This window comes from Phoca vitulina, unplaced genomic scaffold, assembly GCF_004348235.1.
Source record: "Phoca vitulina isolate PV1807 unplaced genomic scaffold, GSC_HSeal_1.0 scaffold46, whole genome shotgun sequence".
NCBI classification, from domain to species: Eukaryota; Metazoa; Chordata; class Mammalia; order Carnivora; family Phocidae; genus Phoca; species Phoca vitulina.
The window spans coordinates 8,696,893-8,718,839 of NW_022589749.1; the positions used below are offsets into that span (position 1 = coordinate 8,696,893).

General features: G+C 43.0%; 2 protein-coding genes across 6 annotated transcripts in view; one reads left to right on the plus strand and one right to left on the minus strand.

The window, feature by feature from the left end:
* Window positions 1–6,664, plus strand: part of P2RX7 (purinergic receptor P2X 7) — a 49,757-nt gene extending 43,093 nt beyond the window's left edge. The window contains exon 13 of the mRNA XM_032431590.1: window positions 705–6,664. Within this exon, the coding sequence (XP_032287481.1) occupies window positions 705–1,190 (486 nt within the window). The 3' untranslated portion in view covers window positions 1,191–6,664. The remainder of the gene's footprint in view (window positions 1–704) is intronic.
* IFT81 (intraflagellar transport 81) overlaps window positions 1–21,947 on the minus strand; it is a 181,372-nt gene that overhangs the window by 153,756 nt on the left and 5,669 nt on the right. The gene's annotated exons all lie outside the window — the stretch shown is intronic.

Here is a 21,947-nt window from a genome sequence, read left to right on the forward strand (position 1 = left end):
ATGTATAGGAAGTATTTAATTTTAATGTACTGACTCAAACTTTGTCCGGTGAATGAAGGTATATGTTACAAAGAACAGATATAAATGATGTCAATTATGGCAACTCCTCTTGGAGGATAACAAATGAATTTGCTGGAAGAGGGAGGCTGGTGGAAAAGGAGAGAGTAGAGCAAAATCAACAAAGATTTACTGTCTACTATGTGCTGGGTACTGTCCTAGGCATTGGGGATACAGCAGTAACAAAGCAGACAGGGCCCCCCCACTTTCATGCGGAAGAAGAACCATCAAGAGGACATATCAATGAGTAGGATCACTTCAGATAGTGACAGTACTCTGAAGAACACGGCATCTCATGATGCACTAAGAGTGACCTGGGTGGGGGTGGAACTACCTAGATCGGGGGGGTCAGGGCAAGAAGGTCTCCATGAACAGGAGATACCTGCCTTGAGGCCTGGCTTATCTGAATTTCACTTCCTAAATCTGTAAAATGGAGAGAAGGACACATACCTCATGAGGTTCTTCAAAGGCTAAACGGGGCAAGTTTATAAAACACTGGGATAGTCTTGATATATACATTTAATAAATGATAGCTACTGGTATTAATGTGATAGTAAGTGTAATTTTATAAGTTAATGACAAAAGTAAAGGACCTAGAACCCTAGGGGTTGTCACTGCTGATGGGTTTGGTAACTTGACTTTTTCAGAGACCCTCAATGGACTTGTCCAGGCTGCCCCCGTCTCTCCGCGACCCGTCCCCTATTCCTGGACAAGCAGAGGAGATCCAGCTGTTAACTGACGAAGTGGCTCCCAGATCCAGCAACAGCCCAAACTGGTGCCAGTGTGGACACTGCCTCCCGTCCCAGCTCCCCGACAGCCACAGACGCCTGGAAGAACTGTGCTGTCGGAAAGAGGCGGGTGCCTGCATCACCACCTCAGAGCCCTTCCGGAAGCTCGTCTTGTCCCGACAGCTCCTGCAGTTCCTGCTGCTCTACCAGGAGCCCTTGCTGGAGCTGGATGAAAACTCCAACCGCCGGCTGCGGCACTGTGCCTATAGGTGCTACACCACCTGGCGCTTCGGCTCCCAGGACCTCGCCGACTTTGCCATCCTGCCCAGCTGCTGCCGCTGGAGCATCCGCAGAGAGTTTCCCAAGAGTGAAGGCCAGTACACCGGCTTCCAGAGTCCTTACTGATGGCACGGGGCTGAGCAGGCGTGTTAACGTTTCCTTTGTTTGCACCCTGAGCTTGACCTGCAAAGATCTGCGGCCAAATGTTCAACCAAAGGGAAATGTGTTTTCTGCTCCTGCAGCTCTAGATGTGTCAGAGAGCAGACTGAACAAACAAATAAACCAGAATCCCTCAGCACGGACTGAGAGTCGAGAGATTCAGATCTGCGTCTCAGTTCTGTCCCTAGGAAGTTGTGTGATCCTAGGCTTTTAACTCTGTGCTTCAGTTGCCTTCCTACCCCAACTGCGATCCCACAGAGATGTCGGGAGGACAAATTGAGTGAGCGTACACGAACTTTCTTGTTAATGCACAAAGAGCTACATGAATGCGAAGCAGCTCCTTATGAGGCCAGACTGGGATAACGTACAACTATGAACAAACCCTTTGGGTGCTGGTTGGAGACTGTGGAGGATTAATGGTGGCCACAAATTCTTGGGCACCTGACCCTCAGGACCTAAGGGTTATGTCTCCTCCTCTTGCATGTGGGCAGCTCTGATCGCTTTATCCAATAGTGGAAGTGACACTGTGCCGGCTTCGGGGTCTTGGTCTTGAGGCTGGCAGCTTCCACTTCCGGTCCTGCCCACGTCTGCTGTGAAGGAAGCTTGCCCCCATACCAAAGTCTGACTCTCCTCAGACCACCCTACTGTGAGGAAGCTCCAGAAGCCACATGGAGAACAGAGATGCCTGACCAGTTCCCAGCTTCCAAGCCATCCAAACGCAGTCACTGGACATGGGAGAGAAGCCTTCAGATGATTCCACGCCCTGCTACCATTGGACTGCCACTGCATGAGACGCCTCCCAGGTTACCCACAGAACAAAACTGTTGTTTTAAGCCACTAAGTTTCAGGTTGTTCGTTATGCAGCAACAGATGACTGGGACAGAGAGCAAGCGTGACTCACTGGAACACAGACTCAGCCATACCTTCTGTGGTTCTAGGGTTCTTAGGGAGCCTGGACCACCCCTGAAGCCCCACCAGGGCTTAGGTCTCTGTTCGGCAGTCCTGTCAGGGCTGCGGACCAAATGGGGTAACCCACCAGACCAGCCCTGGAATCCATCCAATCTAACTGCTGAACTACCCAATACATTTTAACACACAGCCTATTACTATGACTGGAAGTAGCTACTGCTGTTAAAACGGAAAAAGGCCACCTTTATGCCTTTAACATCCTGTACTTTGCAGCCAATTAGAATGGACGCAGTCTGGATGCTACTTAAAAAGCAACTCACACCCAAACCTTTACCATTTCTGTACATCGACCACTAAGAATATGAAAATGGATAGTCAGGTTTTAGGATCCTCCTTCAGGATTTCCTTTTCATGGTTTTGGTATTAGAATTGATTATTTCTAAACAACTCTTTTAAAGAATAAATAGAGACCACTATTCAAGACAATAACTGATGAAGGATGTATGAGTTTTCTTAATACATATTCTAAGATGTGCCATTTTGATACTTTTTAAAAACCAGATGCTTTCTACTGTATTCATGTAAAGTAAATACGAGCAAAACACTTCTTTTTTTGACCCAGGATTTTATGTGGCTTTAAACTCAGGAATAAACTAGGCCAGACTGAACTTTCATTTTTTTTTTTTTACTATCTTTCAGAGATAGTAGATTATATATGACTTCTTATATGTATGATATATATTTAAAAGTGGATTATGTATGACTTCTTCAGAATTTAAATTTTTACTCTTAGAATTCTATGTACAAGCTACAGATTTCCATTCTGATAAACCTCTGAAACTTTATACCTTTATTTTATTTTATTTTTTGGTGCCTTATCCCTAGTGTGTTTCTATCACCTCTAGAGGCCCCAAATGGAGTCAGAATTTGGAATGACAATTAGTCACTGGATCCACCTACTATCCTCCTTCACCTTCCCCACAGATGCTTTAGGTGAGAGGGTGATGTGTTATGTCAATGGTGTGTAAAATGTCTGACACTTCATACAATAACATGCATCATATTTGTATCTTGTTTTTAGTCTACTGCATAAAATAATGTCATTAGCAAAGGCATCCCAAGGAGAATCACAGTTTGTAGGACCTATTTTCTTATACTTAAATCCATTATTCTATATGGTAATTGCCCAGTATTCACTACTTCATGTCTGTATTAGAGATCTTTCTAGTAACATTAGCTGGTTTCATGTAGAATTGGTAAAGAACTTGCATTTCTCTCTTCAGAGGGCACCAGTTTTCAAACACTTCCTAATTCTAGTTTGGCAATGTACGTGTCTTAACTAGGTAATATGTTTTGATAAGAAAATATCAATGTTTTTATTATAAAAAATAATGTATAATTTGATTACTGAAGTGTTCCTTTTACTTCCTTTTCTCAGGAGATCCCCAAATCACAATTCATTCATTGACACTTTCATTCAACATATATTCATTGAGGAACTATGACATAATAAGACATATATTCGGTCTCTACTCCCAATTCCTGACACAGAGCTCCTAAATCCCTTAGAATTTGCTGGGTGATAAGAGTGTGTTGTGTTCTAACGAGGCAACTCTTGGTGGGCTCCTAACTTCAGGATGGGGGCTGATTGCCAGAAAGACCAAGCCATGATCAGAAGCTTAGAACTTTGAGCCCCACTCTCTCATCCTCCAGAATGGAGAGGGGTTGGAAACTGAGTTAACAACTGATTGTGCCCAAGTGATGAAGTCCCCCTAAAAATGTCTCAATTATGAGATGTGGAGAGCTTCTGAATTGATGAACACATCTACATGCTAGTGCTGTACCCTAACTCCACAGGGACAAGCATCTGTGCTCAGGACCCTTTTGGACCTTGCCCTATGTACCTCTTCATCTGGTTCTTCGTCTGTATCATTATATCCTTTATAATAAACCAGTAAATACAAACAAAGGTTTCCCTGAGTTGTATGAACCATTTGGGCAAATGACTGCACCTGAGAAGGGGGCTATGGGAACCCCCATTTCTTAGCCAGTTGGTCTGAAGTACAGGCGACACCCTGGGACTTGCAACTGGCACCTGAAGTGGAGGACAATCTTGTGGGATTGAGGCCTCAACCTATGGGGTCTAGGCTAACGCCAGGAGTTAATGATGCAATTGAATTGTAGGACACTCAGTTGGTGTCTGGAGAGTTGGAAAACTGGTTGGTGTGGGAAAACTCCACAAACATTTGGTCCCAGAAGTATTACAAGTAGAGAATAGGAAAACGAGTTTTCTCTTAGGCACTCACTAGAGACCAATGATAGATAAGGTTGCTGCTGTCATGGAGATGCGAGGAGATGGACATTAATCAAATAATTCAAATGTAAATTTGCGTTTTGTGAAGAGGATCATGATGAAGAAGAAAATGATTCTCTGAGAGCCTAAAATAGGGGAATTTGACCATTTGGGGGAGATCAGAGAGGTCCTCCTTGAGGATGCACCCCTTTAGCTAAAACCTGAAGGGTAAGTCCTAGATAACTAGGTGAATAGGGTAGGGAAGAGCATTCTAGGCAGAAATATGAGCATGTGCGAAGGCCCTGGGGCAGAAAATGCATAGCAGGTTTACGGAACTTAAAGGAGACCTGGATGCCTACTGCATAGATAGTAAGGGGGAAGTAAAGCATGAGATAAAACTGGACTGGCAGGCAGGGGCTGGACTTTATGGAGCCTTGCGGGCCATGGCAAGGAGTTTGTCCTTATCCTAAGACCAATGGACAGCCATGGAAGTGTTTTAAGTAGCAGCCTGGTAAGATTATATTTGGTTTTTAAAAGATCGTTCTGATCACTGCATGGAGAATGAATGAGGAGTGGTGGTAAACAGTTTTAATTTTATTTCAGTCTTTCCCTACTCCATGAAACATTTGCCCCAAATATGCAGTGAAATGAACTGATTCTCTTTTCTCTCCTCCTCTTCATCTTGGGAAGTCACAGAAAGATCAGCCGCAGGAAAAAGGAAAAGCTTTAGGGTGCCTTGATTTTTAGAGTTATTTCCTGTCCCAAGTTGGTGGAGATGAGACCACTTAATGGTCTCACCAGGTCAGGGGTAGGAACGTGCCAAATCTAGAGACAAAGGGCAGTCAGCAGAGCTGCTGATGTATCTCACCCTATAGTGTACGGCCTAAAACTCAGGTCTAATATCACAGGCTGGCTTGACATCTGTTGAAATCAGGAGGGTCTAGAACAGCTTAACTGCAAGTTTCTCTCCCCAACCTACTCCCATGGAAAAGGTCACCTGGACAAGTACCTTCTTTAGCGAATGGAGCAGAGGCACTTACTGCTGACCCCTGAGTAATGGGTTTAAGTTCTCTGCCACCCATGGAATTATCCAAAAGACAATCATGTCCTCCTGTGGGAACCACAGAGCACCTCACCTTCTTGATACCCCAAAGCACGCTTGCCTCCCACCTGAGCCGAAATCCTACCACCTCTGGTTGTTCACTCTGCCCCGGAGCTATGATTATGTAACTAATAAACTGCTGCCAATTTCACTTGTCTAGTGTTGGGTGTCATGCATTTGGCCATCTCCATGACTTTAGGGTGGAAATCCTTCCCTCACCAATGGGGTGAAGAGGAGGTGATTAAAGCACTCCTAATTCCAGGCCAACCAGCCACCCTGAAAAATTAAGAGGCTTGGCTTGGCTTCTGCACAGTCATTGTCTACACACAGCCCTGCCTCCTAGATAGAACCCATGAGAAACTGGGATCACCACCCCCTTTTATTCAAATTAAGTCAATGGGTGCACTGGATGTGGTTTCACTTCCTGCTGCTTATATATTTCTTAACACATATTCTAATCCCATGCAGTCATCATTCTGGGAATCCCAAATGTCCCCTGACTCACTCCTTCTGCTCTCTTTTGAAGAGATCTAGACATCACTATTTTCTTTGGCTTTTACTGTGATCTTTCAGTTTCCTCTGTTCTAGTCGGGTTATAAGGGGTTATAAATTATGTTTCCAAAATAAATGATGATCCATGGAGAGGATTTTGCATTCCTAACATCCTTAGTTCCTCTTAATTGTCAAGGTCGCATGAGACTGAATCTTCTGGAATCAGCGGAGGAGGTACCCAATACTGACTGGCCATTTTAACGAAATAATTGCCATACTTGAGGCTTGGATGAGTGCTTAATGTAAGCCTGTTGAGTATAGTAAGTTATGAGTTATATTTTATTTCCCCAAGCAAAAAATAAGCTCCTCAAAGGCAAAGGACTCATCTTGGGTTTGGGTCCATTACGTGCCTATTCCAGCATGGTGGTGCAGTGAGAAAGAGACTCTGGAAACTGACCACCTAGAGTCAAATCCTGAGTCACTAATTAGCTAAGTGGCCTCAGGCAGCTTATCTAATGCTTAGAATCCTCAGTTGCATCTGTGTGTCTAAGCGTTGTATTAAGTCTTAATTGTTGTAAGTGTAAATGTATGTAGAGTACTTTGCTCACTGCCTGTTACAGAGTAAGCACTCAATAAATGTTAGCTAATTGGGGGTGCCTGGGTGGCACAGTTGGTTAAGTGTCCAACTCTTGATTTCAGCTCAGGTCATGATCTCAGGGGCATGAGATTGAGCCCTAGGTCGGGCTCCAGGCTCAGCTCGGAGTCTGCTTAAGATTCTCTCTTGGGGCGCCTGGGTGGCTTAGTTGGTTAAGCGCCTGCCTTTGGCTCAGGCCTGGATCTCAGGGTTCTGGGATCGAGCCCCCCATCAGACTCCCTGCTCAGCAGGGAGTCTGCTTCTCTCTCTGCCCCTCCCCCTGCTTGTGTCTGTGCTCTCTCTCTCCCTCAAATAAATAAATAAAATCTTTTTAAAATTAAAAAAGAGATTCTCTCCCTCTCCCTCTGTCCCTCCCACTTGCGCTCTCTCTAAAATAAATAAATCTTTTTAAAAATGTTAGCTATTGTTATTCTTTAAAGTTTTAACCATATGTCTAACTATGCTAGCTATTACTGTTATTTGGATGGTGCCTTAGTACCACTCCTAGACTCCAGGCCCATATATTTAACCACCTCTAAATAGTCCATTTAAATAGTTTAGAGGCAAATCAAATGAGTACAAAGGAGAAATCACTACCTCTGCTCTACCTCACCCACAGGTGCTCCTCCAGAAATCCCAAGCTCAGTTAGTAGTATTCCCATCAGCTCAATCTCCCAAACCAGAAATCCAAGTGACAGTCTCCACGTCCCTGTCCCCCTTCTCTGCCCCCATTCCATCTAATTTCATTAATTCACTCAGCAAACATTTACTGAGCATCCTGGCACTGTGCAGGTCCTAGGGATAAATAAGTGAACAAGCCAGGCTCTCCAAGAGGTTAGGTGCAGTGGGGAAAATGGGCAAGCAATGTATAAAGAAATGAGATGAGAACAGCTTGGGGTAAAGGGTATAAGAAAAACAAGCAGCATGCCATGACAGAAACAATGGGGTTACTTCTGATAGGGGTCAGGGATGGCCTCTCCGAGGAAGTGGCATTTAAGCTAGATCGGAACGTCAGGAAGGAGCTGGCTGTGATGAGCTGGGGGAACAGAGGGACAGCAAGTGCAAACACTCAAGTGGGAAAACAAGTGAGCGTGTTCCAAGAACTGTCAGACGGCCAGTGTGATGGGGACATTTACAACACGGCCCTTGTCTTCTAAGTCTATCCAGAGAAGGACAAAGCCTTGTTTTCTTACTGCTTCGTGAACTGTGTGGGCCCATCTCATAACCAAAAGCGCAAAGAAAGGCAAAATCCGTATAGGCAAGAGTAACCACAGGGGGTTTTGTGAAGCTCTCGAGACACGAGCGGGTCCCCCAGATGAAGGGGCCGGACACATCGTCTGGCAGGAGGAGAAGACGCCCTCTTGAAGGAACAGCAGCACAAGCCAGGCCCAGAAAGAAATGAGTACGGTATGTGCTCAAATTACTGGTAGACCTGGCTGACTCCCTAGAATGGGAAGAAAGTAGATGAAGATGAAAAGAGACTGATGTGCAGAAAATCCTGGGGGAAAAAAAAGGCGGAAGTGTTTGGACCAATTGCAAAGTCAAGATGGAGCCATTCTTGGGCTGACAGGGGACACAAGGAAAGTGGTGACTTAAGAACATCCTTCAGGCAGGGGCGCCTGGGTGGCTCAGTCGGTTAAGCGTCTGCCTTAGGCTCAGGTCATGATCTCAGGGTCCTGGGATCGAGTCCCACATCGGGCTCCTTGCTCAGCGAGGAACCTGCTTCTCCGTCTGCCTGCAGCTCCCCCTGCTTGTGTGCATGCTCACTCTTTCTCTCTCTCTCTCAAAAATAAATAAATACAATCTTAAAAAATCTTAAATCTTAAAAAAAAAAAAAGAACATCCTTCAGGAAGCCATGAGGATGTTGACAGGAGGGAAACCCGTCGGGATCATAGAGGACTGATTCAGTAAGCAACCTGGACTACTAATTTGGTGGTGGTGACAGGAAGAAAAGAAAGAATCCAAGAAAGAATTTTGTTAAATTCCTTTAGGTCCAACAAAAGAGGGTTGGTCCAATAAATTATGGCTCACTCATATAACAGAGCTGCATGCAGTAACTTAAAATGATGCCAAAGAAGGATAGCAAATGATACAGAGAGATGTTCAAGACAGAACACATCTGCATAACATTTTTCCTTGAGGAGAATGTGAGACTTAGAGCTCTTTTTCTTTTTCCAGCAAAGACAGTATTTGTTAAAAACCTTTAATCCTGAATGTACATTTAAGAAAACAAAGAAGATGTGCCTGGGTGGTTCAGTCGGTTAAGTGTCTGACTCTTGGTCTTGGCTCAGGTCCTGATCTTAGGGTTGCGAAATCGAGCCCCACATCCAGCTTTGTGCTCAGTGGAGAATCTGCTTGAGATTCTCTCTCCCTCTGCACCCCCCCCCATGCTCACACACGCTTTTTCTCTCTTTCAAATAAATAAAAATATATTTTTTAAAGATTTTATGTATTTATTTATTTATCAAAGAGAGAGAGAGCACAAGCAGGGGAGCGGCAGGCAGGGGGAGAAGCAGGATCCCTGCTGAGCAAGGAGCCTGATGCGGGACTTGATCCCAGGACTCTGGGATCATGAACTGAGCCAAAGGCAGATGCTTAACCACTGAGCCACCCAGGTGTCCCTAATAAATAAAAATCCTTAAAGAAAAAAAAAAAGGAAGACAAAGAAGGGCCGCCTCATTCCTCATTGGAATATGCCATGGATAATGACAAATCAATTGAAAGATATCAGAAAAGGTCAATGGCATTTCCTGAAATCCAAAAATCAATATTAAAAACCATCTTTTCGATTTTTCTCTACCATGGTTTGGGGAAGTCAATGAAGAAATGGCCTATGGTATGGCTGGCTCTCTGCCCACTGTTATGGGCTGAATTTTGCCCCCTCACGCCCACGGATGCATATGTTGAAGTCCTAACCCCCGTTATCTCAGAACATGACTAGATTTGGGGATGTAGTCTTCAATGAGGTAATTAAGGTAAAATGAGCTCTAATCCAATCTGACTGGTGTCCTTCTAAGAAGAGGAGATTAGGACACTGGTGCAGAGGGAAAATCATGTGAAGTTATGGGAGTAGGCAAGGAGAGAAGCTGACACCTAGATCTTAGACTTTCAGCCTCTAGAATTTGAGGAAACAGATTTCTATTGCTTAAACCACCCTGTCTGTGGTGTCTGTAGTGCTTCGTTATGACAGCCCTACCAAATACACCTCCCTTCTTTCTTTTTATGTTTTTTTAAAGATTTTAGGGGCGCCTGGGTAGCTCAGTCATTAAGCGTCTGCCTTCGGCTCAGGTCATGGTCCCAGGGTCCTGGGATCAAGCCCCGCATCGGGCTCCCTGCTCAGCAGGAAGCCTGCTTCTCCCTCTCCCACTCCCCCTGCTTGTGTTCCCTCTCTCGCTGTGTCTCTCTCTGTCAAATAAATAAATAAATAATCTTTTTAAAAAAAGATTTTATTTATTTATTTGAGAGAGAGAGAGCATAAGCAGTGGGGAGGGTCAAAGGCAGAGGGAGAAGCAGACACCCCACTGAGCAGAGAGCCAGATGCAGGGCTCGATCCCAGGACCCCAGGAACATGGCCTGAGCAGAAGGCAGACACTTAACCAACTGAGCTACCCAGGCACCCCTCCCTTCTTTATGTTTAATTTTACAAATATATTTTGAATATAAGATGTAATGCGTGGGCTTGGTGGTTCTCCAAATACTTAAATGTGAACTTTCCATAGCATCCAGTTATTCCACTTCCAGGTATATGCCCAAAAGAATCGAAAGCAGGGACTCAAATAGCTACCTGTACATAAATGTCCACTGACAATCGCCAAAAGATGATAACAGCCCAGTGTCCACCAATAGATGAGTGGATAAACAAAATGGGATATATATATGCAATGGAATATTCTTTGGCCATAAAATGGGATAAAGTTCTGATACATTCTACAACATGGATGAACCTTGAAAACATGATGCTAAGTGAAAGAAGTCAAACACAAAAAGCCACATACAGTATCATTCCATTTACATGAAATATCCAGAAAGGGCAAATCCATAGGGACAGAAAGCAGGTTACCAGACATTGGCAGAAGAGGGAAATGGAAAGTGTTTAATGGGTACAGAGCTTCTATCTGAGATGATGAAGAAGTTCTAGATATGGATGGTAATGATGGTTGCCCAACACTGTAAATAAACTTAATGCCACTGAAATGTACAACTAAAAAGTTAAAATAAAATCTGTTATGTATATTTACCACAATTTTTTAAATTGCCAAAAACAAAAACAAAAATAATGCATAGGCAACTGTGCGATTTTTATATTTTGTATATATATATTTTTTTAAGATTTTATTTATTTATTTGACAGAGAGAGACACAGCGAGAGAGGGAACATAAGCAGGGGGAGTGGGAGAAGGAGAAGCAGGCTTCCCGCGGAGCAGGGAGCCCAATGCGGGGCTCAATCCCAGGACCCTGGGATCATGACCTGAGCCAAAGGCGACACTTAACAACTGAGCCACCCAGGTGCCCCATGTAGATATTTCTTTATAGCATTAAAAATATAGACTTTCTTTGCAGCATTTAGACATTCTTTTCATCTGAGTCTCAAATGAAGGCTGAGGCCAGCTTGCTGTTCAGATTTCCTCATACCCTCCAAAAGCATATAATGTGTCTTTTTTTTTTTAAGATTTTTTTTTTTTTTTAATTTATTTGACACAGAGAGAGAGGCAGCGAGAGAGGGAACACAAGCAGGGGGAGTGGGAGAGGGAGAAGCAGGCTTCCCGCCGAGCAGGAAGCCCGACTTGGGGCTCGACCCCAGGACACTGGGATCATGATCTGAGCGGAAGGCAGACACTTAACGACTGAGCCACCCAGGCGCCCCTAATATGTGTCTTGTAAGAAAATATTCCAGTGGAGATCCCCAGCAGGGCCAGCAAGCGAGAAGAACTGTAACTGCAAGGATTTGCAAGGAAGAAGGGATAAGCCCGTGTTTGGTGGATATAAATCTTATCTTTGGCTTTCTTACCGTGGAACTCAGGCACTGACCTTGCCTGAGGCATTGACTTTGCCATCCACCATCAGGGGAAAAAACGTCTCCTTTTCTGATGGGAATAACTCTACCTTCAACTTCAGATAAAGCACTCCAGGACAAGGTTCACAATGGCACTCTCTGTTGAGTCAGGCTCCTAGGCCGGCAGGCATCGAATGTGCACTGTGGCCATTCGATGTGAGGACTGCCTGGCACAGCACCTAGATTAGGCTTTGCTTGCTCAGGGCACATCCACATTTGCTCCCGGGGCGCCAGGAGAGCAAAGTGGCTTGGCCTCAAAGGACGGTGAGGTGGGAAACCCCGCATGCAGCCAGGCAGTGCCAGCGGGTCATTACCGAGGGTCTCTGGGATGTGGAGGCCTTTGAATGTGCCATAGAGGCCTCATCAAAAAAGGGCTGGGATGGGTCGTTCTGGAAATGAAGGTGGCCCCCCGGAGAATAAAGGGCGGTGAAGCTGCTGCCTCACAGAAACACATCCAAATGTCAACCTGAAGCAGAGGGGTAAAATTAGAGTGAGCAGAATGTTTTAGGAGAGGAAGGAGTCCCTGTGGGGCACTTACTGGAAATAAATCCAATCAGTAAAAATCTAGATGTACAAAATCAGCACATAGTATGGGTGAAAGTGATTTTTGTTTTACAGAGGTGTTCCTAACAAGATAAGATTCCTTTCAATAAAATTTCAATGAAATTATATAAAAACGGAGTCCTCCTTTTTAGGAGCTTATCTATCAAAGAGACAGGATGTCCAGAGCCCAGGCTGCAAACAACTAGCTGTGAGAACCATCGAGACTTCATCTCAGTTTTCTTATTTACAAAAGGAAAGGACAGGGCTAAATATGATCACTAAGGTACTTTTAATATCAAAATGATTCCTCCATTGTATAAAATGAGATCAGGGACGCCTGGGCGGCTCACTGGGTAAGCGTCTGCCTTCGGCTCACGTCATGATCCTGGGGCCCTGAGATCGAGTCCCGCATTGGGCTCCTTGCTCAGCGGGGAGCCTGCTTCTCCCTCTGCCTGCAGCTCCCCCTGCTTGTGCTCTCTCTCTCTGACAAATAAATAAATAAAATCTTTAAAAAAATAAAATGAGATCAATTTGTACTTGACATTCAGCTTATATAAAGTGCTTAGCACAGCACCTGGTAAGTGGTCAATGAATGTACTGTGTTAGTTAAAATCAAAAGTCCATGGGGCGCCTGGGTGGCTCAGTTGGTTAAGCATCCGATTCTTGGTTTCGCCTCAGGTCCTGATCTCAGGGTCATGAGATCAAGCCCCATACTGGGCTCCACGCTCAGTGGGGAGTCTGCCTGGGACTCTCTCTCCCTCTGCCCCTTCCCCTCACCGCCCCCCATGCGTGCTCTCTCACTCAAATAAATAAATCTTTTAAAAAATAAAAATAAAATAAAAAGTCCATACCATGGCCTTCTGAGGCCCTGCTTGATCTGGCCCCTGACTTCCTTTCAGGATCTTAGCTCACTTTACTCTCTTCTTTGCCCATTACACTCCATTCATACTGCCCTCTTTCTGCTCCTGGGACATACCAAGCTTATTCATACCTCAGGGCCTTTACACTTGCTATCTCTTCTGCCTGGGATCCTTTCTTCCTAGATTTTCAGAGAGTTGGCTCCTTCTTGGAATTCAGATCTCAGCTCAAATGTACTTCCTTAGAGAGGGCCTACCTTGAGCTAACAGACATATAGAGAATTCAACACCCAGCCCTGAATGCACATTCTTTTAAGATGCACATGGAACATGTACAAAAGCAGACATGAATTGCTTCAATGATCAATATGATACAGACTAGGTCCTCCAACTGCATTTCAATGAAATGAAAAATTCAGTTCTTAAAGATGGATTTTAAAACTATTTGGAAACCAAATAACACATTGCTAAATGACTTTTGGAATGTGTAAAACTGAGTGATAATGAAAACAGCACATGTCAAAACCGGTGGGACACAGCAAAAAGCACTAATTTAAAGGGAAACATATAGCTTTATATACATTTGTCAGGAAACAAGGAAGGTTAAAAAAGGTAGGAGCCAGGGCGCCTGGGTGGCTCAGTTGGTTAAGCGACTGCCTTCGGCTCAGGTCATGATCCTGGAGTCCCGGGATCGAGTCCCACATCGGGCTCCCTGCTCAGCAGGGGGTCTGCTTCTCCCTCTGCCCTCTTCCCTCTCGTGCTCTCTGTCTCTCATTCCCTCTCTCTCAAATAAAAAAAAAAAAAAAATATTAAAAAAAAAAAAAAAAAAACCTTTGAAAAGATATTTAAAAAAAAAAAAAAAAGGTAGGAGCCAAGCATTCAACCTGAAACACTGGAAAAGGAGCAGCAGAATCAACTAAAAGAAACAAGAAGGAAATAATAACTATCAGGGCAGAAATCAACGAAATAACAAATAACTGAGACAACTAAAAAAACTAAAAGCTGGTTCTGTGAAAAAAAGTAAAAAGACAAATCTTGTCAGAGATGTGTGTCTAAGAAAAAGAAAGCAGGGGCGCCTGGCTGACTCAGTCGGTTAAGCGTCTGCCTTCGGCTCGGGTCATGATCTCAGGGTCCTGGGATCGAGCCCCGCATGGGGCTCCCTGCTCCGCGGGGAGCCTCCTTCTCCTTCTCCCTCTGCCACTCCCCCTGCTTGTGATCGATCTCTCTCTCGCTCTCTGTCAAATAAATAAATAAAAAAAATCTTTAAAAAAAAAAAAAGAATGTGCAATATTTGGCACATGCCTATATGGAAAATTATAAAAAAAAAAAAAAAAGAAAAAGAAAGCAAATAAGCTACAGAACATAATGACAGTCACAACAGAAATTTTTTTAAATATAAAGAGAATTATAAACAACCACGGGCTAATAAATTTGTGTGGCTTTCTCTGACTGCCCCTACTTATTATTTTTATTGTCTGTTGCCTGTCTCCTGACACTGGAATGTAAGCTTCTTGAGGCAGAGATTTTTGCCTATTTGGTTCCAGATAAACGCTACATGCTAAATAACTATTTGATGAATGGACAGATGAATGTCCCCAGTAAGCCAGCACAATCGAGGTCAGGTTAAGTTCTTCCCAACACAGATGTTTTGGTTTGTCTTCAGCAGATTTGCCCACGTACAAGGACAACTGCAAAGGAATCCTGGCAAAGGTCTCTGGAATGTGATCATGCCAGTGACACGGTGTTACCACACCTTGGTTATTTTGGGAGCCAATCAAAGAAACTATGAATTTCTGGCTCAGCAGGCCACAGTTGTGCACACATCCTGGGTATGAAGAATAACAGGAGGGAAGTCAGTTTGGTGGTCCCACAAGAAGTTAAACATAGAATAACCATATTACCCAGCAATTCTCCTCTTAGGTGTATACTGCAAGAATCGAAAACAGGGACTCAGACTATCTGTGTTCATTGTAGCACTATTCACACTAGCCAACGGGTAAAAGCAACCCCAATGTCCATCAGCTGATGAGTGGATAAACAAATGTGATATATCCATACAACAGAATATTATTGGGCCATAAAAAAGAGTGAAATAATTGATGCATACTATCATGTGGATGAACCTCAAAAACATAATGCTAAATGAAAGAAGCCAGACATAAAATGTCATATGTTGTAGGATCCCATTTACATGAAATATGCAGACTAGATGAATCCACAGAGACAGGGAGCAGATTGGCAATTGCCAGGAGCTGGGAGGGAGGGGGAAATGGGGAACTGCTGCTTAATGGGTGTGGGGTTTCCTTTTGGGGGGGATAACAAGCGATCTGGACCTAGATAAAGGTAGTGGATGCACAACATTATGTGTGTATTAAATGCCACTGAGTTGTTCACTTTAAAATAGTTAATTTTAGGGGTGCCTGGGTGGCAGTCAGTTAAGCATCCAACTTTTGGTTTCGGCTTAGGTTGTGAGATCAAGCCCCATGTTGGGCTCCGTGCTCAGCATGAAGTCGACTAAGACTCTCCCTCCCTCTCCCTCAGTCCCTCACGCTCATGCTCTTTCTGCCTAAAATAAATAAATAAATCTTAAAAAAAAAAGTTAATTTTATGTTATGTGAATACACATACATACCATACACAATACACACCAAATGAACATTTGGCCAAATGGCTGAGTGCTAAAATCAATAACCACAGCCCAATATCACTGCCATAAGTACAAGAAAAAATCCAAGATTTTTCCAATGGTTTGTTATTTCAATTTTATTACTGTAGTTTACTACTCAGATTTTAAAGTTTGATTTTTATAATATATGAACATTGATTCCTTAGGATTGTCCCTGTGATTGCTCCACTGAACATGTGGATATTAATTAGATGTTCACTTTAAACAGTTCAAAGGTAGAGAGAGCTAAGATATTTTTGGCTGCTTTGCCAGAACTGGGCACTGTTGATAGTGATGTTGCCATCAAATTATCAAATTTTCCTTTCTTCTAGATACTATATCAACATGGTAAAGACATGTCCTCCTCAACTTCTGTACTTGAAAACTGAGTTGATGATGATGATGTAATTTCATAGAAATGATCCCATAAACTAAAGTTCTGCATACTGCTTGAAGATACTTTCTGAATTTTTTTTTTTTTTAAAGATTTTATTTATTTGACAGAGACACAGTGAGAGAGGGAACACAAGCAGGGGGAGTGGGAGAGGGAGAAGCAGGCTTCCCGTGGAGCAGGGAGCCCGATGCGGGGCTCGATCCCAGGACCCTGGGGTCATGACCTGAGCCGAAGGCAGACGCTTAACGACTGAGCCACCCAGGCGCCCCTCTTTCTGAATATTTTCAAGAGTAAGTTACAGATTTTCTTCACTCATATTTTAAATTTCTAAAATCTTTAGGCCCTTATTCTTTTTTAAAAAAAAATTATATTTATTTTAGAGAGAGAAAAGAGAGGTGGTAGAGGGGCAGAGGGAGAGGGAGAAAATCTCAAGCAAGCTCCCCACTGAGCATGGAACCTGACACGGGCCTTGATTCCACGACCCTGAGATCATGACTTGAGCTGAAATCAAGCTCAACCCACTGAACCACCCAGGAGCTCCTAGGCCTTTTATTCTTATTCAAATTATTACCTAGTCACCGAAAATCTCTCCTAATAGTCTGTCCATCAATTTTTTTATTAAACTATTTGAGAGTTCTTAGTTATTATTTTGGAAAATAAAATCATTTCAATCATTTCACTTTAGTTATAAATCTAAATGTGTACTTATTTATTTTATTTTTTTAAGATTTTATTTATTTATTTGAGAGAGAGAGAATGAGAGAGAGAGAGAGAGCACATGAGATGGGGGAGGGTCAGAGGGAGAAGCAGACTCCCTGCTGAGCAGGGAGCCCTATGCAGGACTCGATCCAGGGACTCCAGGATCATGACCTGAGCCAAAGGCAGCCGCTTAACCAACTGAGCCACCCAGGTGCCCCTAAATGTGTATTTAAACTACTGATAAAATTTCAACATATAAAGAACCTAAGGAGACTTTTTTCATTCCAGTTACAACTAGAACGCTCACCTACATTCAAAAGTGAGTATTAACGTATTGACAACATTGCAATAACAAGCCTCATTCATACCGCCGACATCTATGCTCTGACTGGAGACCATGGTTACTTATGTAATCCCACATTCATGATAGCATACAAGTTCAGAGAGGCCACAAACGATGTTGGAGTAGTCATATGACTACTTGGGTTTCCAGAGGCTGAGACCAAAACCAAAGCCAAATGGCAGATTTGGGCCAAAGAGAAGGCTGAGGCCACTGGGTCCCACCCCTAATAAAGAGGCTAATTGCAAGGAGCAGGAGATGAGCCTTCTGGATAATTCTCCGGGCAGGAAAGGCAACATTTACCATCAACTGACCCAAAGAAGATATCTGCAGTTTATCACCCCACTTCCCATTTAATGTTCTACTAACAGAAAAATGATAAAACCAGAAAAGGGGAAGCAACTGAAAAGATGCCACCCTCCACAAACACTTCCTCTTGGTTGAGCTAAGCCACAGAGCATACCACACACCTCATGTATCTCTACACGGCTCACATCACATACACCTAACACTTGAGAGTTGTCAGACTACTCAGATGTACAGTGGTCAGGGACCACACTTAAGGATAGAAAAGACCTGGGAAAATCCCAAGAGAAGGCTTTGCGGTTTGCTTACATGAATTTAGAGATTATTGTTATCTGCATCCAGACAACAGAAATTCAGAATGTTATTATCAGGTCGATGTTTTTGGAGTCTGACGAGTCCTTTCCTCTGCGCTTTCGTTCTCCCTTAACCACCAATTATTACCAAATCTCTTATGACAGACGGGGGCATGATAACGAGAAAAAAGCAACATTTTCAGAGTATTTTATCAAACACTAATGAGACTGAGCTTTTACTCAACTGTAAAATAGAGTTCTAAATATCACTCACTCACATGTAGGTGGTTTTTGGAATAGAAAGTGCTATTTCTTTTGCCAAAGAAACCTGGATTCCATTGTGTTGGATTTAGATCTGCTAGAGGCTGTTCACTGGCTAATAAAATACAATAATCACTGGGGGCTGGGAAAGATTAACACGTAGTCTGTATATTCCAGAAAACTGTCCTCACTAGAGCACAAAGCTGGGTTTTCATTATGAGACAAGTCACATAAAAAGTACATCCTTGATGCTTTTTGTTGTTGCTATTGTTCTTTTTCATTTTTATTCAGACTTCCAGGTAAACTTGAAGTTGTTTGATGTAAAATCAGGAAAAGTCAGGTTTAGAGGCTACATTTCTTGGAAAGCGTGCCTGCTTCTTGCAGTAGCCCCTTCTGTTTTTTAACAGATCTAATTCAAGTTTAGCCAGTACAAGTCTCTTAAGAGTGAAGGTCGGGGTGGACTGGCAGGGGGGAGGGGGACGGCGTGTGGTAAGCCGTGTCAGTGGCCCGTGGGGGCCCAGCTCAGGATCCATGCTATCGTGAGCCTTCCTGAAGCTAGTTGACTTAGTCCTCTGAGGGTCACCAACTCATCCTGTTTGCCAGGGGACTTCCCCAGTTTTAGCACTGAAAATCCCATCCCAGGCAAACCGAGATGGTTATCACCTAAGGATTTACCTCCCTTGCTTTAAGTCGTACCATATACATCCTGAGTGGGATTCAAATCACTGTAAACTTTTCAAGTTAAACATACGTGCTTTGCAGCCTTTGTCTCTTTACATCACCTACCACAGTATCTTTTCCTACCACTGAATAGGATTCCCACCTAGTTACCACAAAACCATTAAATGAGGCAAACGTTTCTACTCTTAAAAATCTTTATTTTTCCACTTATTTTTTAAGAGAAAAAAATTCAAATTCACACAAATGGCCTTGAATTTTTTTTAAAGCTCTCATTTTGTTTGGGTGAGAAATTTTTTTTTTCCTGTGCTTATAAAACTTGTTTTGTTGGGGGATAATCATTTATCTAATTGAGTTAGCTTTGCATTTCTCCCTCAAGCCCTGGTCCCTTGCCACATATTTGAGTGTACATAGAAAAACATACACCAAAATCCTCCCAGAAGGAAACAAACCAAACTGTCCCGAGATTACCGACTAAAGTCATTGATAGTAAATAAAATTCTTTCTAGCTTAATCTGAATTAAGAATCTTATGTTCATAATATTTCTATGGAGTTAGTAACTGTATTAGTTTCCTATTGATGCTGTAACAAACTGCCACAAATTTAGTGGCTTAAAATAACACAGATATATTATTGTATAGTTCTGGAGGTCTGAAATCCAAAATGGGTCTTGTAGGCTAAAATCGAGGCCTTGGCAGGGCTGCATTCCTTCTGGAGGCTCTAGAGGGAATTCTGGAATTCCAGGAGGAAAACCCACCTGTTGCCTTTTCCAGCCTCATTCCTTGGCTCATAGCCTCTAGCTAGCAATCTCATCACTCTGACCTGTGCGGCTGTTGTCACAGGCCTTTTCTGACTGATGCTTCAGCCCCTCCTGTCCATTTTTTAAAGGACCCTTGTGAATAAGCTCACCTGGATAATCCAGGACAATCTCCCCATCTCAAAACCCTTAATCACATTGGCAAAGTCTCTTTTGCCACAGAAGGTAACAAAGTCCCAGGTTTCTGGGATTAGGATGGGTATCTGGAATGGGGGGCATTATTCTGCCTCCCACAGTCATTAAGACACCATCTTAGAAAGTTACCAGATTTGACACTAATGGGACCATATCTCTGGGTCTTATTTTCCTGAGTCTGTTGTATAATCCTTCCAAATATTTAGAATCTAATAGTTTGTAAGTAAATTTGAAAAGATAATTGGTTACGTTGTATGCTAATGTCAGGGAACAGGACAAAACATGGGGTTCCACTAACTATCATCTCTACAAGCAAGATTTCTCCCATTTCGAGTTGACCCTCATAATCCTCATTATCCCTTACTCTTGGTACACAGCAGGTAACAGAACCATAAAAACAATCCCACATAACATTAGACAATGATTTAGAGCAAACAAAATGACTTCACAGCATTTGAAGGCTACGTAATGAAATAGTTAAGAGCAAAGATTCTGGAATCAGACAAACGTGGACTCAAATCCTGACTCTACTGCTTGTATGGGCTCTCAAAGTCTGTTGTACTCCTCAGTGCCTACCTCATGCTTTGTGGGAGACTGAATGAAATGAAGCCTAGAAAGCATTTAACAGTGTCTTGGCTATTGTTGTCATAAAGACAATATCATACTTGACACAATAACACTGATCCCCATTTGACATATAAAGAAACACACTGCCAAGAAGTTACCAGCTCTAAGGATGCACAACAAGTAAATAATCATATCCCAGTGTCTGGCACACAGGATCCATTCCTGAATACCTTGTTTTCAGTGACAGCAGACCCAGTCCCTACAGGTCGATTGATCTCACAGCTGCCCCATCACCTCTTGAGTTCACAGCTCTTTCCCTTATCCATCCCCTACTCTCTGCTGTCTTCCAAAGGGTGTGGTCTCCGAGGTCTTTTTTACGTCTGAGACCAAATATCAAATGTGCTGGGATTTCAAAACACAGTTATAGAAATAGATCCAGTTCACCTGCAAGAATATCATATTTCCCATTTTCTCCACTTCAATACTGTAATCCCCCCCCCACACTGAATGGGAGAAGACTTTTGCAGAGCATACATCTGATAAGGAATTATATCTAGAATACATAAAGAACTCTTAAATTCTAAAGAGGCAAATCACTCAATTGAAAAATGGGCAAAGGATCTGAACAGGCATTTCTCCAAAGATGCACAGATTGGCCAATAAGCACATGAAAAACTCAGTATCATTAATTACGAAAATGCAAACTAAATATATATACAGACATCTACATGTATATACATATTTGAGTGTGGAGAGATTACAGTGCATATTAATTTCTTTCAGGGCTCCTAATGAGATTTTAGAAAACATTTCCTGCTAAAGGGACACTGGGTCGGATAGGGTTGAAATCCACTGATCTAGCATGGAGGATTATCTGTGATCAGTACATGGCCTATTAGAGAAGAGTCAGGATTTTTTTTCTTCTATATTCCATAACAGCTTCAGTCTCAAGGACTCCCCAGGGAAAGAAACAGCAAAATTATAAAAATAATTTATTCCTCACTTTTGCTACCAACTTATTTATTTAGGGGATATGCTGTTTCTTTCTTTTTTTTTTTTTTAAGATTTTATTTATTTGACAGAGAGACACAGCGAGAGAGGGAACACAAGCAGGGGGAGTGGGAGAGGGAGAAGCAGGCTTCCCACAGAGCAGGGAGCCCAATGCGGGGCTCGATCCCAGGACCCTGGGATCATGACCTGAGCCGAGGGCAGACACTTAACGACTGAGCCACCCAGGCGCCCTGGGATATGCTGTTTCTGGAGGTATATATAATTATACATTTGGACTAGATGTACCTGTCATTATGTTATACAATGATGTATTTCACAAAGTCTATGTGCCAGATAAGTGAATCTTACATCTTTAAATGTCTGACCATTTCATTTAAACATTTTTTTTCCATTAAAGATACTCCTGAATAAAGAACACAGCTTCATCTGATGAGCCTTTTGTGGCTCACGACCACTGTAACATCATTCTTACCGTGCCATAACCAAATGGTGCCCTCAGGTGCACTGAGGTCAGCCACCACAAGCCTCTCAAATAAATGGTCCCAGACTGATGAGCTTTTTGGAGTTCCTGGCTCTGCTTTTCACAGGGACTTGTTTTTATGGGCTATTAATTTATTACTGCGTTTCGTGTTGGTGGCTTCGGGCAGGGCCTCCCACCTTTAATCCACTGCAT